Source organism: Nycticebus coucang, chromosome 12 (assembly GCF_027406575.1).
Source record: "Nycticebus coucang isolate mNycCou1 chromosome 12, mNycCou1.pri, whole genome shotgun sequence".
Classification (NCBI taxonomy): Eukaryota; Metazoa; Chordata; class Mammalia; order Primates; family Lorisidae; genus Nycticebus; species Nycticebus coucang.
This window is the reverse complement of record NC_069791.1, coordinates 33125627-33146060: the sequence shown is the minus strand read 5'-3', so window position 1 is coordinate 33146060 and position 20434 is coordinate 33125627. Positions and strand designations below refer to the sequence as shown.

The 20434-nt window shown below is 43.6% G+C and overlaps 1 protein-coding gene across 1 annotated transcript in view; it reads right to left on the bottom strand.

The window, feature by feature from the left end:
• TM7SF3 (transmembrane 7 superfamily member 3) overlaps positions 1-20434 on the bottom strand; it is a 40175-nt gene that overhangs the window by 4077 nt on the left and 15664 nt on the right. The window contains exons 4-9 of the mRNA XM_053556921.1: positions 17366-17486; positions 15957-16128; positions 12310-12487; positions 7682-7768; positions 5916-5996; positions 5162-5314 (exon numbers count right to left, since the gene is read on the bottom strand). Of these exons, the coding sequence (XP_053412896.1) occupies positions 5162-5314; positions 5916-5996; positions 7682-7768; positions 12310-12487; positions 15957-16128; positions 17366-17486 (792 nt within the window). The remainder of the gene's footprint in view (positions 1-5161; positions 5315-5915; positions 5997-7681; positions 7769-12309; positions 12488-15956; positions 16129-17365; positions 17487-20434) is intronic.

Sequence of the window (20434 nt, the reverse complement as noted above, 5' to 3'; positions counted from 1 at the left end):
TCTGAGCTCTAAATCATCCCTTCTAGCTCTAAATTTCTATCATTTCATGATTTTGTACTCATGATAAAAAAAAAATACAAGCAGAAGGCATTCACAGTGAAGTTATGAGCCCAATATAAGCAGCAAACCCATCTAACAGCTTTTTACCATAAAAGCACATCCTGGCAAGCCACTGCACTGCTTAAAGGTGACTTCCTCAGGCATCAGGAAAGACAGGGACTAATCACTTGTCTGCTCTTGCCAAACCCTTTTCCTGCTACTGGACTCTAAAACACAGCATACCTTAGGGCAATTCTGACTGTACATCTGAGAACTCCTCTTTGTAAGTTTAGAAAGCCAGAGCATCTGAGCGGTGCCTGTGGCTTAGTGAGTAAGGCGCTGGCCCCATATACTGAGGATGGTGGGTTCAAACCTGGCCCTGGCCAAACTGTAACAACAAAAAAAAATAGCTGGGCGCTGTGGTGGGTGCCTATAATCCCAGCTACTTGGGAGGCTGAGGCAAGAGAATCGCCTAAGCCCAAGAGCTGGAGGTTGCTGTGAGCTGTGATGCCGTGGCACTCTACCGAGGATGACAAAGTGAAACTCTGTCTCTAAAAAAAAAGAAAGCCAGAGCATCAGCCTAACCATTGTCCTTCCATCTGTGAACGGTCCCACATCTCAAGATCCACATGTTCTAGTCGAAGTGGGAATTTCTAGGCAAGATGAGACCCAGGGACCCCACATTGTCTAAAAGCCAAATGCTATATGCTGTAATGAGGTGAATTTATGAATCATATTCTCTAGTTTAACTATAATAATCTTTAAAAAATACACATGTAGCTTAAAAAAATTTTTTTTTTTGAGACAGAGTCTCAGTCTGTCACCCTGGGTAGAGTGCCACGGTGTCATCTTAGCTCACAGCAAACTCCAACTCTCGGGCTCAAGGGATCCTTTTGCTTTAGATTCCCCAGTTCCTGGGACTACACATGTGTGTGTCTCAAACTCCTGGGCTCAAGAGATCTTTCTTACCTCAGTTTCCCAAGTAGCTGGGACTACAGGTGCCCACCACAACATCTGGCTAGTTTTCTATTTTTAGTAGAGATGGGGTCTCCCTCTTGTTCAGGCTGGTCTGGAATCCCAAGCTCAAGCAATCCACCCACCTTGGCCTCCCAGAGTGCTAGAGTTACAGGTGTGAGCAGAGTGCTAGAGTTACAGGTGTGAGCAAAAAAAAAAAAAATTTTTTTTTTTTGCTTTCAAAAAATCTAGGGATTGAAAATAGTGGTTAGATGTGTGCTTGTAAAATATGGACATTTTCAGAGTATAAATGCTTTGCTGCCAATGTAAGGTGAAAGAAATGGTAATTTAATCAGATCTGAGAGGTCAGCCAAATAATTTTCAAATTTTAATGCTTAAAAATATGGATTTGGGTGACGCCCATAGCTCAGGGGGTAGGGCACCAACCCACTGATTCAAACCCAGCCCAGGCCAGCTAAAAAAACAATGATCACTGAAACAAACAAACAAAAAAATAGCCAGGCTTTGTGGCAGGTGCCTGTAGTCCCAGCTACTCGGGAGACTGAGGCAAGAGAATCACTTGAACCCAAGAGTTTGAGTTTGCTGTGAGCTGTGATGCCAAGACACTACCCAGGGTGACAACTTGAGACTCTATCTCAAAAAAAAAAAAAAAAAAAAGTGGGTTTGCACCCACTAGCATTAAGAAGATGATCACTCTGTCCTTGAGCAATGAGAAATTTCGTAACATATATAAAGGGTATATGCTATAATTATTCTTACAAATAGGAGTAGTTGGTCAAAAAGTATCCAACTGGTACAGGATACTTTCGTAAAGAAGAAAATGAAAAGATATTTCTTTATATATTATCTCACTCCTCACTTCTATCCTATGAGACAGTTTTACAGATGATGAAACAAAGGTTCAGTACTTTATCCAAGGTTATAAGCTACGAAGGGCAATAGTGACAGACACAGAATGCACATGCAGGCTTTTTTCCTGGCTTCATAATTTATGCTTATTCTACTCAGCAAAAGCACATTAACTGTTAGAAATCCTAACTTACCCCACTCCGAACCCTCCATCCTCTAAGCTAGCGGTCCCCAACCTTTTTGGCACCAGGGATTGGTTTCATAGTACAATTTTTCCATAGTTGTGGGGGAAGGATTTTGATATTGAGACTGTGAGCAATTTATTTACTTTTTTTATTTATTATTATTTTTTTGAGACACAGTCTTACTATGTTGCCCTCGGTAGAGTGCCCTGGCGTCACAGCTCACAGCAACTTCCAACTCTTGGGCTTAAGTGATTCTCTTGCTTCAGCCTCCTGAGTAGCTGCCACTACAGTGCCCGCCACAACATCCGGCTACTTTTTGGGTGCAGTTGTTGTTGTTTAGCAGGCCTGGGCTGGGCTCAAACCTGCCAGCCTCAGTGTATGTGGCCAGCACCCTACTCACTGGGCCACGGGTGCTGAGCCGTGAGCAATTGATTTATTATGGTCTCTGTGCAGTCAGACATCTCAGCTAATGATCATCGGTATTGGCAGCTGCTCCCCAGCGCTGACATCATCACATCAGCTCCATCTCAGATCATCGAGATCGTCAGGCATTAGGTTCTCACAAGCAGTGCACAACCTAGATCCCTAACCTGTGCAGTTTACCGTGGGGGTTCACGCCTGTAAGAATTCACTGCTGCTGCTCTGACAGGAGGCAGAGCCAGGCCCTGATGTGAGCAATGGGGAGTGGCTGCAAATACAGATGGCACTTTGTTTCTTTTTTTATTAATATTAAATCATAGCTGTGTACATTAATGCAATCATGGGGCACCATACACTGGTTTTATAAACAGTTTGACGGTGCAGCTTCCCATGGCGCTTTGTGAGCCAGTGCTCACCTCCTACTGTGCAGCCAGGTTCCTAACAGGCCGCAGACCCATACTTGCCTGCAGCCTGGGGGTTAATACAACTCTAAGCATTAACAAAAAAGAGGGAAGCCCTTAACTCGATTTAGCACATTCAGGGTGGAGCTTTTAGTCTACCTCTTCCACAACACCCTTGTTGTGAATCTGTCATTTAGCCAACTCTAAACAGCACCACTTTTCATCAGACTGAAAGGCTGCTGCAAGGAGGCCAGGAGGAATATGATTGGCTACAGGTTTGCTAAAGTCAGAACAAAGATGCAGTAAACACACGGGTTATCAATTCCCTCAGGTACCCGTAGCTTAGCAGTTAGGGCACCGGCCACATCCCCCAGGGCTAGTGGGTTTCGAACCTGGCCTGGGCCTGCTAAACAACAATGACAACTATAACAAAAAAGTAATTGGGCGTTGTGGTGGGTGCCTTCAGTCCCAGCTACTTGGGAGGCTGAGGCAAGAGAATCGCTTAAAGCCCAAGAGTTGGAGGTTGCTGTGAGCTGTGATGCCACAGCACTCTACCAAGGGCACTCTACTCCATCTGTAAGTAATTGATTTATTATGGTCTCTGTGTAGTCAGAGACTCTATCTCTAAATAAATAAATAAAATAAAATAAGAAACAAAAGCACTCTCGGAGGCCGAGGCAGGTACATTTCCTGAGCTGGGCTCAGGAGTTCAAGACCAGCCTGAGCAAGAGCCAGACCCTATCTCTAAAAATAGCCATGTGTTGTGATGGCGCCTGTAGTCCCAGCTACTGGGGAGACTGAGGAAAGAGAATCGCTGGAGCCCAAGAGTTTAAAGCTGCTGTGAACTGAGACACCATGGCACCCTACTAAGGGTGACAAAGTGCGACTCTGTCTCCAAAAAATAAAATAAAATAAAACAAACAAAAAATTCCAAACATCTTTAGAGAGCCAAGGTACACATGAATTGCACTTTGTTATACCCTCCTCAAGAGCAGAGAGAGCTTCATGAGACAGCTGTTCTTATGCTAACATTTCACAGAGAGGAAACAACCAAATAGAGTATCTTAGAATACAGATACTTTTTTTTTTTTTGCTTTTTGATAACAATCAGGAAATGTAAGCTATCGTACAAGGCCAGGAAAAGTTAACTTACAAGTTAACCAGATTTTAAAAACTGATAGTAATTGAATCACTTCAAAAAACAACAACCAAAAAAACCCTAGACCTATCCCTGTGCTTCTGCCCCAGGGGGATTAGGTACCTCGGGGTCACTTGGGGTTTGATAAAGGGTGGCAGTAGAGGGTGAGGGTACGAGACAAGACTGGAAACAAAGCACCAGGTTCCCCAACTCAGCTGCCATCAGAACAGTGCCTAAGTTAACTGTGAGATGTGTTGGGCTTTTGCTCAAGAGTCATTTTAAGAAAGAGCTCCAGGGTTTTATTTTATTTTTTAATTTTTTTTAGAGACAGAGTCTCATTTTGTCGCCCTTGGTAGCGTGCCATGGAGTCACAGCTCACAACAACCTCTAGCTCTTGGGCTTAGGAGATTCTCTTGCCTCAGCCTCCCAAGTAGCTGGGACTACAGGCATCCGCCACGACGCCCGGCTACTTTTTTGTTGCAGTTTGGCCGGGGCTGGGTTTGAACCCACCACCCTCAGCATATGGGGCCGGGGCCCTGCTCACTGAGCCACAGGCGCCGCCCGACCACCAGGGTTTTAAAAAGACTAACCCCTGTTCTGCCATATATTAGGAGTCTCCTTTTTCCCCATGAATTCTAAGGGAAACATACACCCTTTACCACAATAAGTACAGAGCTACCTCAAAAGACATCCTATAAAATTCATCTAGCACACTGTGATTTTTTTTTTTTTTTGGAGACAGAGCCTCAAGCTGTTGCCCAGGGTAGAATACCATGGCATCACAGCTCACAGCAACCTCCAACTCCTGGGCTCAAGCGATTCTCCTGCCTCTGCCTCCCAAGTAGCTGGGACTACAGGCACCTGCCACAATGCCCAGCTATTTTTTTGTTGCAGCCGTCATTGTTGTTTGGCGGGCCTGGGCTGGATGCAAACCTGCCAGCTCAGGTGTATGTGGCTGGCGCCTTAGCTGCTTGAGCCACAGGCGCTGGCCGCACACTGTGATTTTAAAGGAGGATTCTTATCTGTGTTGGCCCTGTCTAAAAGTGTCACACCATCAGCGTGGATTACTAGAGATCCCCACCACTCCACAAGCCAAATCCAAGTCTTTCAAACAATGGCTTGAACACACAAAGCATGGGTTACACATCTCCTACCCAGTGGAGTGAAGAAAGCCACTGATGAGACGAAGAACCCCAGCACCAGTCCCAAACACAGCATGCACAGCGTGAGGATTCCAAATCGCCACCACGCAGCCACCAAGAGGATTCCACCCATGCTTCCAGCAACAGCTGTCAGGATCAGGCGCACTGGACAAAGGGAGATGAGGAACTGTTGGAGAGCTGGCAGCATTTCCGACCGCGAGCACCAGGCACACAGAACCATTACTGGTGGCAGCCGCATCCTTCCTGTAGGTCAGGCACCAAGGGCTCTTCCGTGGTACCAAGAAACCAGCGTGCCGCAAGGAGGGGGCTGGGTTGACATGTGGAAACCAGCCCAGGAGCTAAACCTCCCAGAGCCAGCCTTGGCTTCTCAATAAATGGGGACTTAGAAAGAAAAGGTGACAAGCTTCCTGACAAGGTCAGGGGGAGTGGTTGGTAAAGAAAATTTTAATATTTTGATTGTTCTATATCTTGTACCTTCAATATATCACAAAGCCAGAATACAGGTTTGTGAGCAACATGACCCTTTATTTTCCTAAGTAGGAAGGAATTCACCGTGCAGACTAAAAACCAAGAATAAAAGGTCTAAATGACTAGTTTGGAAAAGATGTTTAGAACATGGGGGGCCCATTATATTACACACCCAGTAGGACATCAAACACAACACAGGTCAAAATAGGAGGAACGGTAGAAGGAAGAAAGTAACTTCCTTTTTAACATCCAATTAAACTATGTAATTTTCACTTACCATCATACTTCATGAGTGTCAGTCTTGTAATCAGTATATAAAAGAAAAATCCCATGAAGATAAATCCTATGAAGAATAACTCTAAGTAGCAAAACGCCAGGAAAGGAAAAAAGTAAAATAATATGTGGTCAGATACTCTTTTTACAATGCAGTTTAAGTATCTAATCTACAAGTACACGCCTAAGCTCCTAGAATTTACACATTATGGCATTTGAAGAAGAAAAGTAATTATCTAAAAAGCAAAAGAAATTCAGAAGTCATTGGAGTAACTATTATTAAACAGATATGATATTAAAGTATTAACTACAGGATATACCAGAGCCAGGCATTGTGACGGCGGGCACATGTAGTCCCATCTACTCAGGAGCCTGAGGTGAGAGGATCACTTCAGCCCAGGAGTTTGAGATTGCTGTGAGCTAGGCTGAGGCCACGGCACTCTAGCCTGGGCAACAAAATAAAACTCTGTCTCAAAAAGACAGAACAAAAACAAAAAACAATGAAAGAAAATTCATTCTACACTGTGAGATAGTCAATATACTTCATAACATTCTCTTCCACAATAAAAAGTGCCACAATAGAGAAAAGGAGTTTCAAATAATTTATTAACACAAATTCAAAGAACTTATTAGATCAGAATTGTGTTTACCCTCGATGATCAGTCATATACCTTGTTGATTAAATAAAATTTTTTTTTTTAGTAATTGAAAACGTCAGTTATATAAAAAGTAGCCTAACAGAGAATGATTTATTCTGATACAGGGTTCCCTAACTAAGGCTAGACAGAGCCCCAGGGCCCATTTTCTAGGCCGGAGGGAGCTCAGAAATCAGACCCCCACCTATAGGCACAAATAGGCCGCCCTTTCCAGGCCATACCCTTGGGACTCAAGCAAGGTCGTGAACACAGCAGCCAGAAAGGTTCTGGGTGGTTCCTCCTTGAGTAGGGAGCATGGACCCTAATTCCTTGCCTGAGGCAAAAACTGCCAGGACTTCATTTCTGGGCTAATTTTAGGATTCTTCCAGAATTATTTTCTTCCTCCATACCTCAGGCCAATTGTGACATACTTCCTCAGCACACCCTGCCGGCAGGATAGGAGAAGCAGCTCGTAAGCCTCCTAGACTGAAGACTCAGGGGGCTTCCCACTTGGATTCCCCCTCTCCGCTTCTGGAGGTCTTGTTCCCCCTCATTTGACTTATTCTTTCTCTGTCAATAAACTCTATCCTGTCACTTACCCGCATGGTCTGTGGTTTCATTCTTTGAACCTTGAGACCAAGGACTTGGCATAGAGAGAACAAGAGAGAAACTCTGGCAACAATCCCACTCTGCCACGGTGCTTCAGAGATGTGGGCTCTGCAGTTCCCTTTGGCATCTAGCTTCCCAGGTCTGAGCATCAACAGACACCCAGACTCTGATAGCTCTGCAGATCACATAAATCTTTCACCTTACATAGACACCCTGATTTCCAATCTCAGTTACCCTGCGTCAAACAGCAATTGAAGAAGGTCACTGTACAAACCAAATTTTATTCCCCTCTTAATAACAAGAGGCTGAGCTCCAGTGTCGAAGAGGAAAAAATAAAAATGCAGAGCAACTCAGTAGAATGGATGTTACTAAAACAACCAGCCACAAATCTATGAAGATAGCAGAGACAAGTGCTTACTCTCTTTACAGGACATGAATTCTGCAGCAGCATTTATGAGAAAGGACCTAAAGAAATGCAAACAGCAACTACCCGGGACATAAACGGCAACTACACTGGACACACTACCTGTTTTCCAGAATCTGTGTCCAAAGTAACAAATGAAGAATCCAAGCAGGGCAAGAAGAGTGAAGAACACTTTGGTAGATACTCTTCCTAAAAAGTAATGACAATTTTAGTAAATAATACATGCAATTTGACGCTTGTATTTAGTTAGTTGACCAACATTGATGAAAAAAAGCAAAGTGAACTGACAATGATTTATTCCATTACATGTAAGTTATAAATTTATCTTAAAAATACTCTCACCACTCTTAGTGAATTAATTCCATGTAGGAAATGAAAATCAACAGTTGCTATAACAAAAAGAGACAACACACATGCTTGCTGACAGAGATATGTAACACTTCCTATGACATATTCTTGGTGGAGGGGAGGAACAGAGACTTGAAACAAATAATTCTGGTTATTCAATAAATAAAGTGCAAGAAAAGAAGGGTTGAGGATATGGATGGAAAGAGATTTAAAAGATACAACTAAATACAATGTAAAGACATCATCTGAAACCTGACTTAAATTGTAGGAAACAATTGAGGTGATGGGGCGAAACTCTGGCTATTAATTTGATACTATTAAAGAATTATTTTTAATATTTTTAACTGAAAATTATGTTAAGGGCTGCATGCAGTGGTTCACACCTGTAATCCTAGCACTCTGGGAGGCCAAGGCTGGAGGACTGCTTGAGCTCAGGATTTCAAGACAAGTCTGAATAAGAGCAAGACCTGGTCTTTCCTAAAAATAGAAAAACTAGCCAGGCATGGTGGCACATGCCTCCTGGGAAGCTGAGGTAAGAATATCACTTGAGCACGAGAGTTTGAGGTTGCTGTGAGCTAAGAAGATGCCGTTGCACTCTAGCCAGGGTGATAGGAGTGAGACTCTGTCTCAAATTTAAAGGCTCAGCGCCCGTAGCTCAGTGAGTAGGGCACCGGCCACATACAAATTAAATTAAATTAAAAGTAAAAAAAGAAAATTGTGTTAAGGATACTATGGTTCTATTTTTTTTTAAATAGCTTATCTTTAAATACACATGCTGAAATACTTGTGAGTAAAACGATGATCAAGGATTTGCTTTAAAATAATCCAGTGATAAAAAAGGGTGGAGAGGCAGAAAGCAGGGAAGAGTGCAGCCGAAACAAGATAATGATCACAAAACTGTGAAGCCTGGATAATTGGTACACTGTGACTCGCTGGAGTTTCCACTGTTTGAATAAAAAACTCAAACAGAAATTCATATTAAAATAAAAGAACATGTATTACGCTCATAAATCACACAGGTACAAATTACTACCAATCTCATCAATTACACATATTGCTTTGGGGAAAATGTTGCATTACAACCAATAATAAAACACAATACGCTTCATGATGTCAACGATTCCTAATCCTATGATCTTTAATAGGTCATTTATATATCATATGCAGCTTATTGAAGAGAAAAGCATGCTCACTAAATTTATGGCCATCATGACTTCTTTGTGATAAACCCAAAATAATCCCTCAACTAAAAACAAAAAGACCTGTATGATCTCATGTGAAAAATGTTACAAACCGGGCACAAATCAAAAGATATCAAAATATTTAAGAGTGCTCAGATGGAGAGACCATGAAGATATACACTGAAATAAAAATTATGAGATGGACAACCGGAATCTGCAGGATGCAATCATACCTACAAATCAGCTTTTCTGAGAACGAGGAACCCAAAAGATTACATGAAAGATAAAAACGCCACATTCTTTTTATTTCAGATCTGTGGTTGACTGCTGCTCTAGGATTAATTTTTACACTAAAAGCATTAAGTTCACTGGGATGATTTCTTCAAATGGAAATCTGGTAAAAGTTTCCAGCAAGTACAAGCACCAGGATAGCAAGGTCTTCCAACCCAATAAAAACTGACACATATAGTTAAATATTCTTCCATGACATCAGAGGGAGAACAAAATAGAATCCCTTCTCACAGTACCAAGAAGGAAGGAAGAGAGGGGAGTAGAGAAAAAAAATTATACAGGTAAAATTAGGAGCTAGGTACAGTAGCTCACACCTGTAATCCCAACACTTTGGGAGACCAAGGCAGGAGGACTGCTTGAGCCCAGGACTTTAAAACCAGCCTGAGCAACATAGCAAGACCCTATCTCTACAAAAACAATTTTTTTTTTAAATTGGGTGGGCAAGGTAGCACACATGTAGGCCCTGCTACTCAGGAGGTTGAGCTAGAGGGATCATTTGAGCCCGTGAGTTCAAGGTTACAATGAGCTATGATCACACCACTGCACTGCAGCCTGGGTGACAGAGCATGACCCCGTCTCTAAAAAACAAGTAAAATCAGTAGTACGGAAGGTTTCATAAGAAGTAGAATGTAGCACTCTAGGAGGCTGAGGTGGGAGAAATGTTTGAGCTTGGGAATCTGAGACTAGTATAAGCAAAAGCAAGACCCCCATCTCTACTAAAAAGAGAAAAAATTAGGTGGGCCATTGTGACAGGTGACTGTAGTCCCAGCTGCTCAGGAGGCTGAGGCAGGAAGACCACTTGAACTCAGGAGTTTGAGTTTGTTGTGAGCTAGGCTGATGCCATGGCACTCTAGCCTGGGCAACAAGAATGGAGAAGCATGAATCCTATGTACTCAATTTTGATATGAGGACAATTAATGACAATTAAGGTCATGGGAGGGAAGGAAAAGCAGAGAGAGGGAAGGAAGGAGAGGGGTGGGGCCTTGTTGTGTGCCACACCTTCTAGGGGCAAGACATGATTTCAAGAGGGACTTTACCTAACAAATGCAATCAGTGTAACCTGGCTTATCGTACCCTCAATGAATCCCCAACAATAAAAAAATAAATAAATAAATAAAAGAATCTAGAGATAACACAAGAGACAAAAGAGGTAGTCACTTTGGGGGCAATGAGGACAAAGGAGCAAAGGAAATAAGAAGACAAGAGAGAGCCCAAGTTAGAGTGTCTCTAACCACCAAGGTATCACAAGATGTTATGATACACAGGCCAAGGTTGTAGTTAAAAAGCAAGGTGGACACGTCCTCCCTCCCAAGCTCTCCAGTACTCGTCCAGCTTGAATATGAAAGTGACAATAGGACTGACATCACTAGGAGGACTTGAATCTGGACAGAACAACCACCAGGTCCAAGCTCTCCATCTCCTAAGCTAGGGCCCAGGGATGCTTCTGATTAGACGGGGCTCTGGTGCAAAGGTTCAAGGGAAAGAAATGAAGAGACCCAGATATAATTTAGTCCTTCAGTTAAAAACACAGAAATTTTGTCTGCCTAGGTCTCTTGCATTGTACCTCTCAAGGATCTTAAGCGTGAGTAGGAGGGAAAAACTGAGCACTGACAAAGAGTCTTTGCTTGGCCAAACTTGAGTCAGGTTCCTGAATGTTCTCTTAGGCCCATCTGTGCACATCGCTGTAAATCCACTTTCAGCAAGAACTGTGTTATACACCCTCCATATCTGATCACACCTAATATCTGATCAGGTTCCTCATCCTCCGCCATCCCCCAGGCAATGTCTGATCACCCTGGCCTGTCTTCAGCAGGAATCCTGTGACATCGGTTTTAGACAGAATCCCCCTAATTCCCAGCGTTTTCTCTTAGTAGTTTTCCATCCACTGACTTCCACCCTACTATTTGGGTATAGATTCCTACTTGCCTACACTGTATTAGGAGTTGAGCCCCACTCTGCAAAACTCCATTGCAGTGGTCCCTATACCTATCGCAATACTCCCCACACCACACACTTTTTTTTCTTTTAGAGATGAGGTCTCGCTCTGGCTCAGGTTGGTCTCAAATCTGTGAGTTCAGGCGATCCACCCACCTCAGCTTCCCAGAGTGCTGAGATTACAAGCGTGAGCCACCATGCTCAGCAACTCTTAAATAAAATCTTCCTCCCTGCATATTAACAAGTGCCACTGAATTGTTTTTTTCTTCAACAATGGGATTTGGCTCTAACAGAGAGAGAGAACACTAATCTCTGGCTCAGATACAAAAGACTTCATTCTTTAGAGCAAAACTCCATAAAACAGCTATCTGAACACTTTCTCCAATTTCTGTCCTCCTATTTGTTCTTGAACATAATCCAGGTCAGGTTTTTGCAACATCACACCCCTGGAGAAGCTGCTCTTCACTCAAACGCTACCTTCCCAACAAGGACCTCCTGGACATGCTATCACAAATTTTCCTCTTACTGCCCCTTGATATCTCCCTTTCCTACTTTACTTTCCTTCTGAGCGCTCATCGCTTTCTCAGCCGCTATGTATTTTATAAATTTATCTCATCTCGTCTTGTCTCCTCCACTAAAACATAAGATCCAGAAGGGCAAGATTTTGTCTGTTTTATTCCCTGCTATACACGCATCCCGGTGCCTAAAACAGAGTATGGTACAAGGTAGGGACTCAAAAAGCATCTGTTAAATGAATGAAAAAAAACTACACAAAGGCATTTTTTTTTTTTGCAGTTTTTGGCCAGGGCTGGGCTTGAACCCACCACCTCCAGCATATGGGGCTAGCGCCCCCTCCTTTGAGCCACAGGTGCTACCCCACAAAGGCATTTTTTAATATCTTTAAGTTGTGTATTAGTTGATATAGACCTGTAAAGCCAAAGAAAAATTTGTAAGAGTTTAAATCCATATACTCACCAAGCGAAGCACAGTTACCATCCACACCCTTGAAGCTGCAAGCATATGTGTGAGCAGGAACATAAGCAGCAGACGTATTCAGAAATGGGTCCCAAACAATGACATTGTAAATGACACCTTGTCCAGGGATGGAGGAGAAGGAAACAGTTGTCTTATCATCACCTTTTAGAGTAACCACCTGAAGCCAAAAATTATGTGTGAGCAGTGTTTAGTATTTTTTTTTAAAGCTATTTTATATCCCACCTATATGTCCTATTAAAGAGTAATATTAAATTATAATTCTTGGGGCGGCGCCTGTGGCTCAGCGGGTAGGGCGCCGGTCCCATATGCCGGAGGTGGCGGGTTCAAACCCAGCCCCAGCCAAATTAAAAAAAAAAATTATAATTCTTGTTTAAAGTATACACCAACCCATTTAGCTTCATCAAAAGACCAGCCAGGGGGCGGCGCCTGTGGCTCAGTCGGTAGGGCGCCGGCCCCATATACCGAGGGTGGCGGGTTCAGGCCCGGCCCCGGCCAAACTGCAACCAAAAAATAGCCGGGCGTTGTGGCGGGCGCCTGTGGTCCCAGCTACTCGGGAGGCTGGGGCAGGAGGGTCGCTTAGGCCCAGGAGTTGGGAGGTTGCTGTGAGCTGTGTGAGGCCACGGCACTCTACCGAGGGCCATAAAGTGAGACTCTGTCTCTACAAAAAAAAAAAAAAAAAAAGACCAGCCAGGGTTAGGTGTGTGGCTCACTCCTATAATCCTAGCACTCTGAGAGGCCGAGGCAGGTACATCACCTGAGCTCAGGAGTTCAAGACCAGCCTGAGCAAGAGCAAGACCCTGTCTCTGAAAATAGCCAGGAGTTGTGGCAGGTGCTTGTAGTCCCAGCTACTTGGGAGGCTGAGGCAAGAGGATCATTTGAGCCTAAGAGTTTGAGGTTGCTGTGAGCTGTGACGCCATAGCACTCTATTCAGGGTGAATAGAGTGACAAAGTGAGACTCTGTCTCAGAAAAAAAAAAAAGACCATCCTACATAGTTTGCACAAGGTCTTACATGAAATGCTTCCAAAGCTTTTGTATAGTGTAAAATGTTAATTACTTAAAGTAAAATACAATATCAATAATGTATAAATGCTAGTTAGGACAAAGTAAAATAATGTTTTCTCATCTGCTCAACTGTCAGGACAGGAACCACATTCCTCAACTAAGGACAAGAACCACATTTTTATCTTGCTCACTATTCTCTTCTCAGTGCTGAACACACCATCTGGCACAGTAAGTGTTCAACAAATGTTGGCTTTTACTACTAGCTACAGAGCTGATGTAGACAAAGTCTATTAACTTCTCATGGACAGGACCCATTTATTTATGTCTAACAGGGCCTGATAAAAAAATACTATATTAACTGTTATTACATAGTAGCCATTAATACGACAAATTCCCTTTTAAACTATATAATAGAAAAAAACAAATGTCCTATATAAACATAATAAACAGGTATGTTCCTACTCATATAAGTAAGAAAATGAAATGTTTGAGTTTCAGGAGTAAAGGATCATGAGCCTCTTGGAATACTATTTTAAAAATACTGAAGGTGCCCAAAAAATGGATACACATTTTAAGAGACAAAGCTATGATATGCCTGTCAAATGGTGACATTAGCATTCATTTGATTAAAGCCATCTTTTATTTATTTATTTATTTTTTATTTTTTTTGTAGAGACAGAGTCTCACTTTATCGCCCTCGGTAGAGTGCCATGGCATCACACAGCTCACAGCAACCTCCAACTCCTGGGCTGAAGCGATTCTCTTGCCTCAGCCTCCCGAGTAGCTGGGACTACAGGCGCCCGCCACAATGCCCGGCTATTTTTTGGTTTGCAGTTCAGCTGGGGCCGGGCTTGAACCCGCCACCCTCGGTATATGGGGCCGGCGCCCTACCGACTGAGCCACAGGCGCCGCCCCTAAAGCCATCTTTTTTAAAATTTCAGATTAATAGAAGGGTACATATGATTAGGTTGCATTGTTTGTGTAAGGTAAAGTCCAAGTTAGGGTGAGCCCTTCACCCAGGAGGTGTGCCAAGTAACACCATCTTTTGAGTGAACTGTCATACTACATATCCCTACTGTAATTCAATTCAACTTCAAAAAGTAATATGTGGGTGGGAAGGCTGAGATGGAAGGATTGCCTGAGCTCACAGATTGGAGACCAGGCTGAGCAAGAGCGAGACCCTGCCTCAAAAAGGGTCTGTGGTGGGCGCCTATAGTCCCAGTAGCTGGGTGCTGTGGTGGGCGCCTATAGTCCCAGCCACTTGGGAGGCTGAAGCAAGAGAATTGCTTAAGCCCAAGAGTTTGAGGTTGCTGTAAGTTGTGATGCCATGCCACTCTACAGAGGGTGACAAAATGAGACTCTGTCTCAAAAACAAAAAGGAATGTATAGGGCTGGGCAAGGTGGCTCATGCCTGTAATCTCAGCACTAGGCAGGTGGATTGCCTGAGCTCACAGGTTCCAGATCAGCCTGAGCAAGAGTGAGGCCCCATCTCTAAAAATAGCCAGGTGTTGTGGTGGGTGCCTATAGTTCCAGCTACTTGGGAGGCTGAGGCAAGAGAATCACTTAAGCCTAGGAGTTTGAGGTTGCTGTGAGCTATGACGCCACCACATTCTACCAAAGGATGACAAAGTGAGACTCTGTCTTAAAAAAAAAAAACAAAACCATATCTAATAAGGCAACTGTAGACTTTACCAATAAAGCTCCTTAATTTGTGACTAGGCACAAGTTTTCTTATATTAAGGCTCCTCAGAATGGGGCAATGATACCCCAGGTGCCACATTCACAAAATGAGATCTTGCTCTGCAATGGCTAATCATATTTGCCCTACTTCAATTACATCTTTCTACATAATCTGGTAATCTACCAATCTTCTGGAGAGAATCAGAGCATTCCAGAAAAACTCTACCCATCATCCACATGTGGAAGGACAGCCTCATATCATACTACAATAAGGCACCTTTCCAGACATAAAAACAAAATCCAGCCCTCCACAAAAGATCTATAGCAGTGAGGCTCGAATTGTAATATGCATAAGAATCATCTGAGGGGGGTCTGATAAAATGCAAATCCTAATTCAGTAGTTGGAGGATGGAGCCTCGAAAGCTGCAGTTCTAACAAATTGCCAGATGGTCCCAGTCCTACTGCATGGTGGTCCACCCTTGGAGCAGCAGGGGTTGATGGAGATGCAAATGTCAGAAAATTTCCTGCTCTAAGTCAGAGACTTTAAGTTTGGCTTCTAATATTAATGCCTACGTATATATCCTTAAGCAGCTTCCCATTATTTTTTCTCAAAACACCATAAACTTCATATTTGCCCAAAGTTTTTAATGTAATAACTATGGGATTACACAGAAAATTACTCCCTCCTTCCATCCATATCTCCAGATTACCAGGTCACAGATGTGGCTGCAATCAAAACTTACCATAATTTACATGCATCTGCTAAAAGGCTAACATCACTAGCCAAGACTTTCAAGATGGTAACAAAATTAAAAAGAATAAAGCGGTTATCCAAAAAGATCAAGAAAACAGTAAAGAAACAAGCTCCTAGTGGGGTTTCCCCTTCTCAATTCTTCCAAAGGTATCACAATCTAGATGCTCAAACCGGGAGACTGAGATTTACCTTGACGGCATTGGCCTTCACCTGGGACACCTGGACCATCCTCTGCAGATGTTTTAGCAAAACCTCCTCAGTGAGGTCATTCTCGGGCAGAAAATACTGATAAACATCATACTGCAGCCTCCACCTAGAGTCCCGGCCCGTTCCAACATCACACGGCAGAGGATCTGCACCTCTAAAGTCAACCAACAAAATGGAACATCAGTCTCTTGTGGTGTCAGTCCCATCTATAAAAGGGAACCAAAATCTCAAATTTCTGCAACAATAATTCCAATCTAACAGTTCACCTTGTACAGATACAATAACTGGTATTCTGAAGAAAAGTAACACAGTTATGGACTAAATGTTTGTGTCCTTCCCAAAATCTGTATGTTGAAATCCTAACTCCCAGTGTGATGGCCTCTGACAAGTGACTAGGTCATGAAGATGAAGCTCTTGTGAATGGGATTAGTACCCTTGTAAAAGGGACCCTGGAGAGAGCTCTCCCCAGACCTTTGTCAGGTGATGAAACAATAAAAAGCAGCAACCTGCAATCTAGAAGTGGGCCCTTACCAGACCCCAGCTGCACTGGCACCCTGACCTGGGACTTAGAGCTTCCAGAACTGTGGAAAAAAATTTCTATTGTTTATAAACCACCCTGGTCTATAGTACTCTGTTAGAGTGTCATGAACTAAGATACACAATTTAAGAGGCCTCAAGCCAAGTTAAGCAACCAGATTCTGATACCTCAAGTAATTCAGCAGCTTGGCTGTGTGCACATAGCCAAGTCACTTAACCTCAGTAACTCCTAGGGAACCTCTCTGTAAAATCAGAGCAACTTACCCCTCTGCACAAAATTATTAGGATTAAATGACAAAGAACATACAGCACTCAGCACTATGGATGGTATCTGGGGAGCATTCAAATGCTTCTTGAACGTTAGCTATCATTACTATTAAAGTAGAAACTGAGGCAGAGTTTTCATTAAAATAATGACACCCTTATAAAAACACAAGAATGGTTCAGAGCTATAGAGTGCTTTCTATATTGAACATGCTTTGTAAAAACCAGAATATACTTCCAAGCTCATAATAGGCTCACAGCTGGCTCTTCAAATAAAAAGAGTTCACAAGAATGGAGAGGAAAAATATTAACTATAAATGACAGCTCAAATATTAGTAATGAAGCTTACATTATATCAGTTCCAAAAAAAATATTAAACAGCTCAATTTTACAACAGACAAGTATGAGTTTGAGACAGTTGGCTGAATCTCCATAACAGTTAGGCACGTGCATTCTAGAAGCAGTTTTAAGAGATGGGAGACATGGGACAGCGCCTGTGGCTCAAAGAGTAGGGTGCCGCCCCATATACAGGAGGTGGCGGGTTCAAACCTGGCCCCTGTCAATAAAAAAGAGATGGGAGACAGACATACCTCGCATAGCCCAGGTTTGCTGGGGCAAATTTGATAGTTGTTTCAAAGAAATTATACTCCAAGTAAATGTTGGGATCAATATCTAAATCAAACTCCAAATTACAGCCTCCAGGGACAGGATCTGCATAAGAAACAGGAAAGTTACTGAAGGAAGAATTCTTTTTTTGGGGGGTATGCGGGGACAGAGTCTCAAGCTGTCACACTGGGTAGAGTGCTGTGGCATCATAGCTCACAGCAACCTCCAACTCCTGGGCTCAAGTGATCCTCTTGCTTCAGTTGTTCTATTTTTAGTAGAGACAGTGTCTTGCTTTTTGGTCGGACTGATCTTGAACTCATGAGATGGCAATCCATCACCTAAGGCTCCCAGAGTGCCAGGCTTTGTCACCCTCAGTAGGTTGTCACAGCTCACTGCAACCTCAAACTCTTGGGCTTAAGTGATTCTCTACCCTCAGCCTCCCAAGTAGCTGGGACTACAGGTGCCCACCACAACACCCAGCTATCTTTAGAGGCAGGGTCTCCCTCTTGGCTGGTCTTGAACCTGTGAGCTTAGGCAATCCACCCGTCTTGACCTCCCGGACTGCGCCCCGCCTAAAGGAAGAATTCTTAAATATGCAAATCATACTCAGAAAAGCAGAATTCTACTCTCACAAGAACTTCCCATGTAGGAGTTAAATATACCAGGTAAACACAGAGGTTCTGGTTTTATATTATTTCATGAATTAAGGGTGAAGAGAGTAAAGTTAACAGAGGTTAAGACCCCTGGAGCAGAACGGGGACAGCAAACCTTTTCTGTAAAGGACCAGATAGTGAGTACGTGAGGCTTCGTGGGTCTGGTGATGCCTGTGCCAACCACCCAACCATGCCCTTGTGGCAGGAAAGCAGACACAGATAACACGTACAGAAATGGGCACAGCTGGGTTTCAATAAAATTGAGTGAGCGGTAGCTGGGTTCGGTTCATGGTCTATGCTTGCCGATCTCTGCTCTACTAGCTGACTTTTAGAGTCAGCTATTAACTGACTTCCTGTGGCTGGATTTGGAACAGAGATATGCAGGATGCAAGTATTTCTCAATTTCTTTGGACCCTTCCCCAAAATTCTGTACTCTTCTTACCTACTCTCCTTGTTCTGCATTTACAGACATTTGCCACACTAGAGAAAATGCCAGGTATTCCAGTTGTAGCTCCACTGTTCCTAAGTTTCCTCTGTATACTGTTCATGACAGAAGCCTGAAGTCTATGGTTTTTCTATTGGGTAATTACCCCTTTGTTAAAGATAACCTTTTCCTTCCGCAACTCCACTAATCTTACAGATTCTATTTCCTTCACTAACTAGTGCTCTCTCTCCTTCCCTTCACCCCCAAACTTTAAGAGCAGTCTCACTTTCTTCACCTCATCTTCACTCTTCCATCACTGTCACCAAGTTTTCAACCCTGGGCCAGGTGCAGTGGCTCATACCTATAATCTTAGCACTCTGCGAGGCCGATGTGGATGGACTGCTTAAGCTGAGGAGTTCAAGACCAGCCTGAGCAAGAGTGAGATCCTGTCTCTACTAAAAATAGAAAAACTAACCAGGGCTTGTGGCAGGCACGGGGAGTCCCAGCTACTCGGGAGGCTGATGCAAGAGGATCACTTGAGCACAAGAGCTTGAGGTTGCTGTGAGCTATGATACCACAGCATTCTACCCAGGGTAACAGAGACTCCGTCTCAAAAAAAAAGTTTTCATCCCTGCTGTGCCACTATAAGGATTCTCATAAAAGGCCACCACTGACTCTTAATTGCTCTATCACCTGGATACTTTGAGCTCCTTCTCTTGACCTCCCTACAGTGCACTGCTTATGCTCCTTAAGGCGGAGCCTCCAGGCTGTCTTCCCATGGGTCTGACTTCTCCTCTGTCTGGCATGTGCTCCTCAGCAGTCAGCATCCCCAGAAACAGTGCCTGACACGCAGTAGGCACTATGAAAGCATTTGCTGTTTTTTTCTCCCCTAAATCTCTAAGTACATGCCTGGGTGAACTCACTCCCTGCCATAGCTTTTATTAAAGCTGTTTTGTTGGCTGGGCACAGTGGCTCACACCTGTAATCCTAGCACTCTGGGAGGCTGAGGTGGGTGGATTGCTTGAGCTTACGAGTTTGAGACAAGCCTGAGCAAAAAGCAAGACCTCATCTCTACTAAAAATAGAAAAACTGAGGCAAGAGGATGGCTTGAGCCCGAGTTGGAGGTTGCTGTGAGCTATGACGCCATGGCACTCTACCCAGCGCAACAGCTTAAGACTCTGTCTCAAAAGAAAAAAAAAGCTCTTTTGTTGAGTGTGTAAGCTCACCCACTACTCCAGCACCTAATTTACACTGCCTCCTTTACATTTCCACCCACATGCCCTGCAAGCATCTCAGATCCGTTGTGTCCCAAGCTGAAATCCCCATCTGTAACCGACACCCCCTAAAACAGCAACACAACCCTATTCCCATGCCTATTTTGTATCGCTATCTCCCAGCTGCCACTATATCATCAATTCTGCCTTCACTGACCCCTCTTCTCCAGCCCTGCTCTCATGTTTTCTGTTCAAAGCCTCATTCCTCTCAAAAGTGTGCTGGGTCCTGACTCTGCTGTGCCCTCTCCAAACTACCCACCCATACTACTTCTAGAGTTAACTTTAGAAAAGATGAAAAGGACCACATCATTCCTGTGTAAAAACTCTATGCCTCCTTAAAACCTACCTCAAAATAAGAGTACAAATCTCACCAGGCGCAGTGGCTCATGCCTGTAATCCTAGCACTTGGGAGGCCGAGACGGGTGGATTTGCTGTGAGCTCATAGGTTCAAGACCAGCCTGAACAAGAGCGAGACCCCATCTCAAAAAAATAGCTTGGAAGGCTGGAGCAAGAAGATCGCTTAAGCCCAAGAGTTTGAGGTTGCTGTAAGCTATGATGCCATGACACCCTCGCGAGGGCGACAGAATTTGTCTCAAAAAAAGAGTACAAATCTCAAATTGTATGCAAGGCCCTCCACACTCTGGGTCCAGCCACACCCACTGCACGCCATTCTCCAAATTCTCCATTCTTCCTCCTAACATA